General features: G+C 33.3%; 1 protein-coding gene across 1 annotated transcript in view; it reads right to left on the bottom strand.

Annotated features, from left to right (window-relative positions):
- The window catches only part of LOC126176077 (uncharacterized), a 59,303-nt gene that overhangs the window by 27,032 nt on the left and 17,824 nt on the right, over positions 1-14,447 (bottom strand). Inside the window, exons 3-4 of the mRNA XM_049923212.1 lie at positions 3,839-3,850; positions 623-787 (exon numbers count right to left, since the gene is read on the bottom strand). Of these exons, the coding sequence (XP_049779169.1) occupies positions 623-787; positions 3,839-3,850 (177 nt within the window). The remainder of the gene's footprint in view (positions 1-622; positions 788-3,838; positions 3,851-14,447) is intronic.

Consider the following 14,447-nt stretch of genomic DNA (forward strand, 5'->3'; position numbering starts at 1 on the left):
TTTTATGCCATACTTTGCTGGTTTAGAGGGCATATAGTGGGTGAAGCTGCATCTTCCACGGAATGGGACTAGCTGGTCGTCAACTGTGAGCGGATCATTAGGAATCATTCTATTTCTTCACTTGTCAAGAAGTAGTTCCCATACATAGCAAACAGCTGCAGGTTTGTCATCTGCAGATCGAGCTTCACGCGTACGCCTGTCATAAAATCTAATCATTCTCCTTACATCCTCGAATCTATTTACTGACATGGTGGCCTTATATGTAGGATTTTCTTTTTCATCCAAGAATAATTCTCTAGTGGGGCATCCCAACTCTCCTCAACACCAGAAAGCAGTAAAAGTTCAAGAATACCCTCCATTTCAGCAAGCGAAACGTTTTTCCACGTTTTACCACGTAAAGCAGCCACTCTTCTGCCTTCAATATTTGTGCAGTTGATGATTTCCTCTAGTATTTCCTTGGAGCTGAAATAGTCCCAGGCATACTTAGGTTTACAGGTTTTCAAACCACGGGCTGGACCAGGTGCCTTCTTTACGATATTATGGACAGGCTTATGAAAAGTTGCAGGGGGATCTAATTTCCAAATCGTTCCATTCCGACTAATGTATGTGTGGTCTTCTATACTTTTTGTGGTGGTTCTTTATTTTCAGACTGTGATGGAGTAATATTATCGGAAGGACTGTCATATGCCTCAATATTCACATCTGCAGGTTCATTGGCTGATTCTTCACTACTTGCATCTTCAAAAATATTTCCTTCCTCACAAAAATAATCTTCTTCAAAAAACCACTGAGCCACAACACTTTCAAGATGAGCTGCATTTGCATGTACTGACTCTCTTGCTGTGTGTGTCGAAGCCATAGCAAAAGACGTGTATCTCGAACAGCAGCTTGAGCAGCACTAAACGAGTCATATTCGTAACAATATGGGCCTTGCAGCGACAAACAAACTACAGTAACAATAAGGCTGACAAGAGCAGCACAGGATAACAATACTATGCAATAATAAAACATTTGATAGCAAAAAGATCAATAACACACTGGCATCGCCAATATGTGAAAGTAGTGTGTATTATTTTTTAGTTATTCTATTACTCTTACAGCTACTGCTGCTGTTGGCACTCCTGTTGCTGGAAATACCACTACAGTTATTGTTGAATTAATAACTGTTCCCAAACAAATGTTGAAGACAATATAGGCTAAAGAACATTTATAAATGTGTCAGGGTTTCTGAAGCCCTGCTTATGCATTCACGGTGTGTGGGTAAACGTATTGAAGTATACAAAAGACTTTAAAAGGTATCTCGTTCAGACTTGATAGGAGGAATGTCACAGTGTTAGTGAAAGAGTACTGGAAAGCAGTTTGAAATCAAACAAAAAAATAATGAATTTTTTTAAAAATGAAGACATACAAGGGCCTCGGGGGCCCCGTATATGCATCATAGGGTTAAATGGATGTGATTTTATACATCGGCGTAGAATTTCCCGGCACTTTAGAAAACGAAACTCAGGGGAAAAACACGTTTTAGAAAGATGTCTGATGTGCAGCAACATGTACACTGCATATTTTCGTATTAGGAAAGTATAAATTCGAATTCCACCAAACACCACATGTTACTTTCTGAAGGATTGAAATCGAGATTGAGATTCGCTTTTGTAAGCCAGTGCTCATGTCAAGCGATCTCGCCAGCCGATGACAGCGGATATTCTGATCATAGGACATGTGATGTAGTCAGCCAATAGCAGCATCACTGTAAAGTAGCGTGAACACACAAACAGAAAAAGGTAATTGTTTAAATTAATATACATATGTACATAGTGTTGCAACAAGAAAAGAAAAGCTTTTACATTTAATATTCGTCACTAAGATTAATAAGCTGCAAGAGAAACTAAGCTTTAACACATTAATGATCATTTTTGCGCGTGTTACACTGTAAAGATACATCACAAAAATATGCCAGTAATTTTTCTAACAACGACATAAATGTCTGATCTTCTGGGCTCGAAAATATTCTAAATGGTCGCCCTCAAAGATTTGATATTTGAATGAAAGTCAAATGTTCTGTGATTTAAGAAATTCATCAGACAGAGTCCATCTAGCGTAAAAGGAAATTTACTTTGAAAGTAACGCTCTCCAAACAACAATTCACAATATTTTCCCACGACCTGTTAGAAATAGAATCGGTTCTGCAGTTGCCAGAGCGTGCCAAATAACAGGTGTCACAGCGCTTGCGCAGCTACGATGACGCAGGAAGCCTGTACGTTTGTACGTGTAAAACATTAAAAGATCTTACATTATATCATAAAAGAAACAAGACATTAGAGGACACTCCAAGAGCATGGGAATTTTGTGAACTATACTAAAATGCATCATTTGGCTTAAAGTGCACATTCATATGTCCAGATTCAGATGTAAATTTTCTTGGAGTACCTGTACTGTATTATCTCATGTTTGGTTCTTTATTAAGGCATAATGCCATACATGCTAGAAGATGAAAACGTGAACTTGAAATGCAGCAAACAGTTGAAACTAGCCAATAGTGTGGAATTAAACACTTAGTTTCAAATAAATTGACTGCATCAGCAGAAAAGATTAGTAAAAGTCAAATTTCTTTAACAAACCGACAAAAATAACTTCATTGTTCTGCAAGGCCATGTATTTTAATTCACTTGATAGCTCCCGGCCACAAAAATCTGTTTTGTTTTCATTTGAAGTGAGAGCAATAAAGGAAGCGGAAACAGCAAAATCACTTAACGTAAACACGGGTCACGTGGGACTACCACCTCCCACTACAACTCAGACTGCTCTGTAAATCAGGTCCGGATATACGATATTTCCGAACTGGGGCGATATAAGACAGTGGCACTCCCCCCTCCCTTGAGCATTTGTGGTACGACGCCAAAAATTTAAAAATCGACTTTTCAAAAATATCTTCATTTTGTAGCTCACATCTTTTTGAAGAGTCTGATACATAAAACATATATATTCGAAGGAATGTAAGACATGTTTTTTGGTCTTAAGTGTGGCAAAATGCAGTGCCACGCCTCTCCACACAGCATTCTTCCATTGCACGCCTCTTGTATTTCGCTCTGTGGAATTCAGACATGTAATATATTGTAATGGAATGGGTGCCACCACACTATATTAACGCCAGTGGAAATTAAAATGTCCTGTGGTGCCTCTCCTGCTCCCAGTTGGCCGGTTTGACATCCTGCTCTTCTTTATTGATGTCCTGCTCCTCTTTAAAAAAATCTCGTAATTAATACTGGTTGGGATTACTTGTAACCGGCAGACCAAGAATTCTTCAGAAAATTTACAGTCTTTACTGCCTATTAGCTAATAACTTGCTGATTTGTGTGACTCAAAATTAAATATAGGATACATAAAACGAGTAAAGACAAGAGACAAGCAAGACAGCACACGCTTCTTCAGTCGTTAAGTCCTAGCTTCTTTTCTCTCTAATCTTGCCACAGCTTTATATGGCGCACTTTCCTTTCTGGGGAAGAATCTACTACCTCATCAAAGTTCGTCAACGTTTTGCTACATTAAAAAACGAAATGTCGTTGTCTAATACTAGAAAAGCTGTTAATACAAATTGTACCCAAGACTGATGTGGTTTCCCGATCTGATTACATGTATTTTGTTACAGCTATATAAAATGAAATATGCCTGCACAATATTGCAGCAGTTGTTACACACACCAAAGAAACGAGACTGTTTTGGCACAAATGGTAGTTTTTATAACACGATGAAATTAATTCACGAAGTACCAATATCAAATGCCTATTAAGCCTGCTACAAGCAAAAAGTTTTGTGTTAGGAAATACTTTCACATTTCATTCATACTCTCTAGCTTCTGAAGCATGAGATCGAAAAGTAGTAGTACTAAATTTTTAAATAAATTTCGAATCGTTATATTCTGCTCTAATTTGTGTGAGATCCCGTTTCTTCTCCTTCCTCATTCTAACAAACAATCTTATCCCGAATTCTGTAACTATTCCTGCCACTGTCAAAATTTATTCTCTGGTTAATTTCGTCACCGGTTTAGTTATCCAGTTGGGCATTATTACGTGTTCGTACAACGCGTTTTCCATGCTACTCCCAGAATATAACTTTAGCGACTGCTAGGCGGGTTACTGTATAACTGGCCCTTAGCAGTGTAACAGTCTGGCCAAACGTTTTGTGTCACAATTTCATTTTCTTGGACACATGGAGGAGACAATAAGCAATCTTTGTTGCCTGTTATTCCTGTTAGTCATTTTTTTCTACTCTGGTAGTGTGAATCTATGGAACAACAACGCTGATCATTTGCAAACCCAGTCAACCACATAAACAGTGACTGGCATTCATCCGTTCGCCTTTTTCCGCTCAGCTCGTGTTGACCCACCCCAATTGGCTACAGACAAGTTTATTTCTAGATGCGACGGGGATTCCCATGGCAAAGACATCATGTACACTATGCACACATTCAAAAATCAACTTGAGATTCTTTCAGAAATCGACTTAGAATTTGTTTAAAAATCTTCAAAAACCAACAGGGATCCGTTCAAAATCATATGAGAAATCATTAGAACAACGTGCGCTGGGTGCTAGGGGCTTTGTCAAACAAGGTATTTTTCCTCACTAATATGAATTTGGCGCCCCCCCTCTTAAACTATCGCCCGGGGCAGATAACCCGGTTTGCCCCCGCCCCCTAGTTCCCGGCCTGTTGCGCATACGTGAATCTGGCAGCTTAGGCCCACCAGTAAAATTTTTCCGGATAGCATCTGACTGCTTGCTACTATTGCTTATACAGCTAACTGCCACACTTCTGTTAGCCAGAAGCAGGAGAAGCTGCTATTCATACAAGAGCCAACTGCACACACGCATAAGCTCACTCGCAACTGCTCAAACGAATCTAATGTAAAGTTGTGACTTCACGCCCATCGGAGGCAATTTGTTGTTATGAAGCATTGCATAGTCTGCCTAAAGCCTTTGACACATTTTACTGTTGGCAGACGCTTGTGAGAGCAATGTGTTTTGTTGTTTAGTGCAGTGAAATTTCCTTGGCAACTTAAATTTTTTTTCGTTTCTTTTTCTCTCGTTCGTTTTTTATTGCTGAGTAATATTCTACTGTAGCTAGATACAGTAATATTCTTTGTTAGGGTATTGGTTCTTACCTGTCAAAGTTACAAAAATTCTACCGAAAACTAAAACAATGAAAAATTTCCGGAATTCTAAAAAATTCCTGGGTTCTTCCTGGTTTTCTCCCAGATGAAAAAATTCCTGGGTTTTTCCCGGATCTCACGGTTGTCCTGTGTCGTATACACCCTGATATACTTTACTACCTCCCTATTACAAAACTTTGGCAACGACATAAACATCTGGAAAATGTTTTCTTGATAGTTCCCGTTCTTAAAAAAATTCCTTTTATTTCCACACCACTTGTATCTTTTCATTTTTATGTGATTCTATTAGAATGAATAATTTCGTCAATTCCACAAATTTCAGTTAACCATTTTGTTGCACATCGTTTTTCGAAAATTCCTTTTAATTTACTTATTCTTATTTTATCAGCTATTTTATATTTAGCATTAGTATCTAACAAACTTGTTACACAAAAACCTCTCAATAAGGTTTCTCTGTTTTGTTTCATTTTTATCTACTTTAACAAATTTTATTTACTTTATTTTCGTAGAATCCATTTCGACTAAATCAGTTTACAATGATGTGAAGATGGTATCTGTTCCCAAAAGAACAGATACCATTGATGACCATGCAGCTTCTCTAAAATGAAATTGAAACTCTTAGCTGCTGACAGGTGTAGTTAGTACATCAATGGGGACAGCTGAAAATGTGTGCCCTGACATGGACTCGAACCCAGGATCCCCTGCTTACATGGCAGACACCCTATCCATCTGAGCCACCGAGGACAGTGCAACTGCAGGGACTTATCCCTTGCACACTTCCCGTGAGATCCACATTCCCAACGGTCTATAACCTACATTCGTATTGTTCCTAGTAGATACTGTGGTGTCACCGCCAGACACCACACTTGCTAGGTGGTAGCCTTTAAATCGGCCGCGGTCCGCTAGTATATGGCGGACCCGCGTGTCGCCACTGTCATTGATTGCAGACCGAGCGCCGCCACACGGCAGGTCTAGAGAGACTTCCTAGTACTCACCCCAGTTGTACAGCAGACTTTGCTAGTGATGCTACACTGACAACTACGCTCTCATTTGCCGAGACGATAGTTAGCATAGGCTTCAGCTACGTCATTTGCTACGACCTAGCAAGGCGCCATTACCAGTTAATATTGAGATTGTAAAACCTGTACAGTCAAGAGCGATGTACACCAATTATGGATTAAAGTTAAGTATTGCAGCAGCAACGTACCTCATTGGCTATATTAATTACATTGTCATTTTCCAGACCTCACGCCAGCCTGCATGAGCTCAAAGGTGTGCATTTCGGCCTCCTCTAGCAACACGGTGTTGGCTCTTCTGCCAACACAATAGATACTTGCCCATTCACTCATTACTCGTGCCAGACTAGGCTGACGAATCCTGTAAATATCAGGCAAAGTGTGTGCATTTGCACAGTAGAAGGTCAATGGCCGGGTAGCCTTTAACTATGTGAAGATGGTATCTGTGATAAAATCTTCTCAGGTTGACAGACAAGTCAATGTGTTGTTCTTGAGCAATGTTTCAGCAAGTTTCTTACTTGGTGTGTTCAGTTGCACTATCCTCTGTGCTCTCGGTGGCTCAGATGGATAGAGCATCTGCCATGTAAGCAGGAGATCCTGGGTTTCAGTCCCAGTCGGGGTACAGATTTTCAGCTGTCCCCATTGATGTATTAATAACACGTATTGGCAGGTAAGGGTTTTGATCTAATTATCGTTTCAGTTTGAGATGAACAATCTGTTCCAAAAGAAATTACATTCATTCCATTAAAAATACTTTCTCTTTGGTTTACATAATTCATGATTCGTTTCTTCAAAATTGTAAGACATTATTTACAATTTTTTTAACAAATTTACCTTTTTCGTTTTACAAATTGGACAAATTCCCTCAATTCCCTGTTTTCCAACGTTAGCTGTCAATTACTGACGATTATGCGTTTCAGTAAATTTTTGTACAGTTAAAACAGCAAATGTGATTATGTTTCTCTATACAGAACAAAACATAATTAAATTTTAAATTATTTCACCAAGTGTAATTAGGTTTACAGCAAGTAAAACAGTTTTAACAGCATCTTTTAATCTTGTAGTAAGAAAATTTTATTTCTGCCATATTTTTATGATCAGATGTCAGGAATCATATCGTAAAATTTGTCGAAAACACTTGCCAAAATATCTAAATCATTAGTTGATAAATCTGTACTTATATTTTTGTCAATAACAGGAACTTATTTAAGTATAGATACATAAGTGAAACTATACATTTTTTGTTTATTTTTTGACTCATACAAGTAATTTGAATTAGTTGTTTATTATGTACTTTATCCTTAAGATTACTTAAATCTTTTCAGTATGGAGTTAAATATGTTTTTGAGAAATAATCTGAAAACCCTTTTTCTATTTCCTTTTTTGTAAGGTAATTTGATAAATTAGTTTTATTAAGTCGAATATTCTTACCATTAAAGTCTGTTTTATTAACATAACCATTCAACTGCACTAAAATGCTTGTACATTCATGTTTCATATGATATTCTTTTTCTATATATTTTTCGTAACTGTAACATAAACCACTTATAGAGTATATTAAATGTACTAGTCTGCTACCTTTAAAATCAATATATCCTTTAGCTGTTTCAACAATGTTAAGTAATTCCTTATGAAATTATTTAATCATATTTTCTATTTTTGGATTACATATTGCTACTACATTAACTGCTTCAACTGATGCTATATCATTTTTTAACTCTCTATTAATTTGTTACTTATCTTATTTCCAAAAATCCCCATTAGTTAAATTAAAAATTGCAGTTAACTTATAATTTGTGCATAATAGCTTTAAAAGAAATACATCCAAATGTCTGCAAATAAATTCGTTACATTTTTGTATACTTCTGATGTTGGAACAAAAGTGATTTTTCCTAAATGATTTACTAGTTGTTTTGGTAGATTTCTTCCGAATGAATCAAAAACATATTTTATATATTTATTCTTATAATAACAAATCCTATTAGTACCAGCATAATATGTATCTAAATTTACTATTCCATACTCCAAATTATTTCAATATCAGGTAATTCATCAATCATAAAAACACCACAGAAGTATCTAATTTTTAATTGTTTAACTGATTCTTCTATGTCAAAATTAGATAAACGATTATGAAATTTTGTGATTATTTCTTTTTTCCCTTATTCCAGTTCCATTTTAGTTCTTGTAATTTTTTATCACCTTTTTTCATTTATAAATACTTTTGCAATAGCTGCAGCTGTTGAAGCAGCGTCAAACATAAATGATAAAGCTGACAATAGTGATCGCAAAAATCCACCTTCATGTTTTGTTGAGCCTAAACCTTCTTCTTTCTATTTAGAAAATCAACACTTTTGCTCACAGGAGGTGGGCTTACTGTTATGCATAAATTGCCACTTTTAGCTGTTGTCATCTTTTGTCTTTTGTGCATCAGTTAAAACTGACCAATAATATCTGGTACAACATTAGCTTTAGTTTTCTCACTTTGTGATGATGATTGGTTTGTGAGTTGCTCAACTGAGAGGTCATCAGTGCCCATACAAAGTCCCATACAAAGTCCTATTATCTACTCAATACTATTTAGCCACTGTCGTGAATGATGATGATGACGATGATCAGATGATGAGGACAACACAAACACTCAATATACATGCAGAAAAATCCCCAACCCAGGCAGGAATCGAACCTGGGACCCCGTAAGCCACTTGGTAGCAAAATGAAATCAATTGAAATATTATTTAGTTATAGGGATTAAAAATCAGTTAAGAATTCTGTATATAACTGCACTCTTTTTCATCAACATTTAAACCAATTCTTAATTTTCGTTTCCATACATTATTCCTCGAACTTCAGTTGTGGCTAAGTTTCACCTATTGAAGCATCAGGAGCATATAATGTTTTTTGCAATTAATTACTTCTTTATCTGTTTCATATTCCCTTTTCTAAATCTTTATTATCTCTATACAAACTATCACATTTTAACTTGCTTCAACTAATAGATATTTTCCTTTATCTCCATATGGTAATCTTTCATCCACTTTAGTTCCAGGACCACACCAGTAATAACCAGGTAAATGCTTTTAAATGGTGATTATAAATTAAAGTATTAACCAATTTTTTTTTGTATTCACTACCCCAAAATGTATGTGGTAAATTATTCAAAATTCTAATAAAATAGAGAATTCGATTTGGATGGTTAATTCTAAATTTATGAATTAACTAGTAAACATTTCTGTTATTCCAACTATTCATTACAATAATTTTTATTTCCAGCTAACTCTTCACCAAGGATAACTGTTAATCTACCAATTAATTGATGTACATCTTCCATTCAAATATATGTAACTGTTTTTCTGGATATTATTAATTAAACCTTCACCTATATCTTCTTCTACACTTACATATAATTTTACTGGTAATTTTTTGGAATGATAAAGATCAACAATTTCAATCATCAAATATTTATATTTATTGCATTTAGTTGATTTTGTTGCATTTGGATTTTTATCAGAATGTAATGCTCTGGAATGAGTCAATATATTTCCATAATTTGATGCACCAAAATTTTTAGATTATCTATACATGTTATCTATAGCTATTTGTCTTTTTGTTAAAGGATCTTTAACTTCATATGTCCTGTCACCAATAGTTAACTCATCCCCATCAAATTATATTGGTATTTAGCAACAAATTTAAATGAACCAATGAGTGTCAATCCAAAAGCAGTATTTTCACTATGACTGATAAATTGTAACATTCCTTATTTTATATTTCTTTGTTTTAATTTTCTTTCTTTTTCATAATAGTCTAACAAAATTCTTATATCTGATTCATATTTTGTATAATCTCATTTACAACTATCACATTGCTAATTGTAGTACATATTTAAATTCTTCTAAATAATGTTGATTATAACATACCAATTGTTTTTCAACTTCTCCATTTTCTTCAATAGCTTTCAACCATTATCATGCTATCTTTCAATTTCTTGTTTAACATGACTGATTCCATCTATAACTGGTTGATCTTTAAATTTTTTGTAATTGTTTATTGGTTGTTTTTTTTAGTTTTTTAAACCCTTCCTTTAATTGTTCTTTTTATTATCTATTTTGTCCAGCTTTTTTAACAACCCCTGGGTCATATTTTTGAAACATTTATTAGGATACAAAACTGTAATCATTTTTATTTGTCACTGAATATTTATATTCATCATTAATATTCAGTGTTTATGTTCATCAGTAATCATCAACGTTTATATTTAACATTTATATTCTACATTATTGTTTAACATTTACTTTTAATATTTAAAAAAATTCTTAATATTTCCTCTACATTTGATATTATCAATTTTTCTTGTTGTATCCATTGTTATATAACGAACTTTATCTTCATTCCAGTATGTACTATACATTTGATTAAAATCATCAAATGTAAATCATGCCCTACAAATTCATGATAAGTATGCATTAAATTTAAGACATCTTCTCCAAAAATATTTTAAAAATTCAGATTATCTGTAACTAATTATTTGTTATTTTTCAATGAGGTTAAAAATTATCTATGTCTTTATTTCTTCCTCTAGAAAAATGTTCTCTAATTATGTCTTAATTTTCAATAATGAAATCATCAAAAACAACAGGTGAATTATTTTGGAATTGATCTAATGGAACAATTTCTTCATTATTTTCAATAAAAGTCGCAATTCATTAACTTTTATTTTTTCACATCTTTCTATAAATTCTTAATTTTTCGTTGATTCAAACTTTTAGAATACAGATACAAATGTTTAATTTTTTCCCAATTTAACCATCTATGTACTAAAATATAATTATCAAACTTTAGTGTTGTTTATCTGCAACCACTTGGTCCTATAATTTTTAACTTTCCTCCGAAATTCTCGTTTATTTACATAAATTTTGTTAATATAAATGGGTAGACTGTTCAGTTGAGTGATAATTCATCTGTTCTTAAATAAAGATTAACTATTCAAATAAGAGACACTTATAAAAATGTTTCACTAATTGGTTTTTAGAGAACTTTTAAACTGCAAGTATTACATCAAAAAATATTAAATTATACAGTAACAAAGAAAATACTGTTGGTATATATAATTTGAAAAAATCATTCAGTTTAAGAAACCTAATATACACTTTAAGCAATATACAATTTAAAAAAACAGTTGTTAAGCAATATACAATTTTAAAAAACAGTTGTTATCAAAAGTGATGTTAAACAATTTATGAACAAAGAAAAATGTATTGGTTAAGCTTTTGAGATTCAATAATCAGATTATTGAAGCTAATGAAAAAACAATTGTAAATACTGTTCCTAAAATTATTCCATTTGAAGTAATAAGTATTAATTTTAAATTAGCTGATGGAATGTTTGTTATACATATTGATCATTTTTCATAAAGAAAGTAATATTATTTCCTCATTAAATCCAAATGCCAAAATTGTAGGACCAATAATACATGTACCAAATCATCCTATAGATATTCCAATTTTTAATACCTTTCAAAATTTAAAGGTTACTATCACTGATGGAAGTGATAACTTGACTGACTTCAATGGTGCTCTTGTAACAGTATGGTAATTTTAAAAGTGATTTAATAAATTTTTTCCTTAACAAATCACAAACAAAATCGAGGGTTATCCATTTTACTCATTTCCTGTTAATGAGAAAACAAAAACAGTGTAAATATACCTATAAACAAGCAGAAGACGATATTAATATCGGTGATGTTTAGCTTCATAATAATTATTCACAATTTTATATTACATTTAATGTTATTCACATACATGCAACAGATTTTTCAGCATGTGATGGTAAATCGAAGATTACACGAATCAATATTTATGTGTTAACACTCTTTGTTGTTATTACAATTAAAAAAGAAAACAATATTTTATGTAGAATAGACAACATAATCATTTCTTCATCAACTCCTGTTTGATTATCTTCGTTTCTATCAAACGAATTAATTGTGGAAAACCACATTTTAACAATGATAAAAATAAAATTAAAAACACACCACATGAAGTACCTTATCCATTTGATTTACTTGGTGGATTTTAAAGAAATAATTTGGCAATGAGTTTCAATAGTAATTTTCAATTGGGTTTCAAGGAAAAAAGATGAAGTTTCCGTTCTTTGGAGGACTACCAATAATGATGATAGTACACTTCCAAAAGAATGGAAAGTTGTTGTAAAAATAATGGAAATTGGTGTTGTTGTTGTTGTTAAATTTGAACCAGAATATTCGCTTGAACTAGAACAAGAGAGATTGATAAATCCAAAAATAAAAATTTCCTTCTTTGAACTACAAACAACTGAAGTTTTTACATTAAATGAAAAAAGAAATTTAGATACAGATATTACTAATTATTACAATATTATAATTCTGATGAATTTGATATGCCTTACTTTATTTTCTTTGTTTCCCAATAGAAAAAATAATCAATTACATGTTTCTTCTTTATTCAATCACATAAAATTAAAAAAAGTCTATGTAAAGAATGGAAAAAAAGTGAAGTTTTTTCTTAAGAATTATGGTATCTTGATCCACTGAATAATTTTTTAAAAGCATACAATGTTTTTAGAGCATTTGAAAGAATAACACAGTTAAATAAAAGTGCAAATGTAAATCAATGCAGTTTTATTCAAAATTTTCCTATCTATCTTATAAATTTGTCTAGAAGAATGAATGTTTCAACCACTCAAAAAGGACAGTGAAAGTACATGTATTTTAATGAAAATATACCAAATGATGCAATTGCTTGTGTAATTATGTGTTGTAAGAAGAATTCAACTAATGGTTCACAATACAGAAATTTAAATGAAAAATTTTAATTACATAAATGAATATAAATTAGAAAAATTATGGAACAGTTAACTTCATGTTTACATTTCCTTTTGAAGTATTTTCACAAAGATAGGAAAAATACTGAAAAATTTAGATTGTAAGAATTAAAATATTTAATCCTTTTTAAATATTTTTCAATTTCAAAAATTTAGTATTTTCAACTTTTTAAAATTTCCAATTTCAAAAATTTGAAAATCTAACGTTTTTCTATGTAAATAAAAGCAAAACAAAATGAACATGAATGTAGTGTTGAAAATCTAGTAAGTGAACTTAACGGTTATATTAATGGCTGTACAGACATGTATACTAGGTTAACAGAGCTGAAAAGAAACATATCTTTGAATATTACAAAAGCTGAAATTTTAATAACTAAATATGGTAAAAAGTTTTATTACTTTTAGATTATAAATATAAAATAACTTTTCCAGATCATTATACTAAAATCTTTTCAGAAGATGAAGATAAATTACTGGAAAATATTGGATTACATTTTATTTTTCGAGGTAAAAATCAAAATCGAGATTAATCAGCTCATGTCAAAGAATTTGAATTAATTTTAGAATTACCATGACTTATCAGCAGGTTCCGTTGTATGAGCTAGTGGCATGAGGCATTCTGTCATCACAGTTTCATGAGAGTTACAAGCCCGTGTACACTGTTAGCAATGGTACTGCTGAATGGGCCTACCATAAGCACCTCACAGATATCGTAGGCACCACACATGCGTCTAACTAGCAGTCATTCCTCGCCAGGTGAAGCTGCTATCGCCTGGACGGATTTACATCGATAGTGTATGGCGTCATAACGTCCTGGCTGGTCAGTGTACACACAGTAACGCCATTCACGCCTGGGAGGTACCACAATCTTTGCTGTCAATAGAAACTTGGGTGGCTAATAATTATTAGTTTTGACCAATAAAAAACAGAATGCAGGTCTCAGTGAAACATTTGAGGGAATAGCATCTTCTCACACTCTGGTAACACTTTAAAATCGGGTGTTTCTAGTATATGAAGACAGTACAACCTTTCCACAATGAAAGGACAAAGCAATTTCTTTCTTTTATTTTTTTTAACAAAAAGAGACGCGGGTCGATTAAAGTTCACGAGTTAAGTTCATGTCATGTCCCAACAAATAACCATCATACAGTTTATGCGCAGGCGCAAGGTATTGTGTCCGCCTAGGCGGGCCTCATGACGCTACCGTCAGTTCCAGTACAGCACACGTGGCTGACACATCGCTGTGGCGAAGCGGAGCCGAGGCAGTTCCAGATAAGTTTTATAGTCTGACAATAATTTAAGGATTTGTAGTTTTAGCTTGACGATGTCCACTATGGAAAGACGATAGTTACTGTTATTCTGAAGAACGTTGGCTTATCCCGTGCAACTGAGGCTGTTAATTATT

The sequence above is a fragment of the Schistocerca cancellata genome, chromosome 3 (assembly GCF_023864275.1).
Source record: "Schistocerca cancellata isolate TAMUIC-IGC-003103 chromosome 3, iqSchCanc2.1, whole genome shotgun sequence".
Taxonomy (NCBI): domain Eukaryota; kingdom Metazoa; phylum Arthropoda; class Insecta; order Orthoptera; family Acrididae; genus Schistocerca; species Schistocerca cancellata.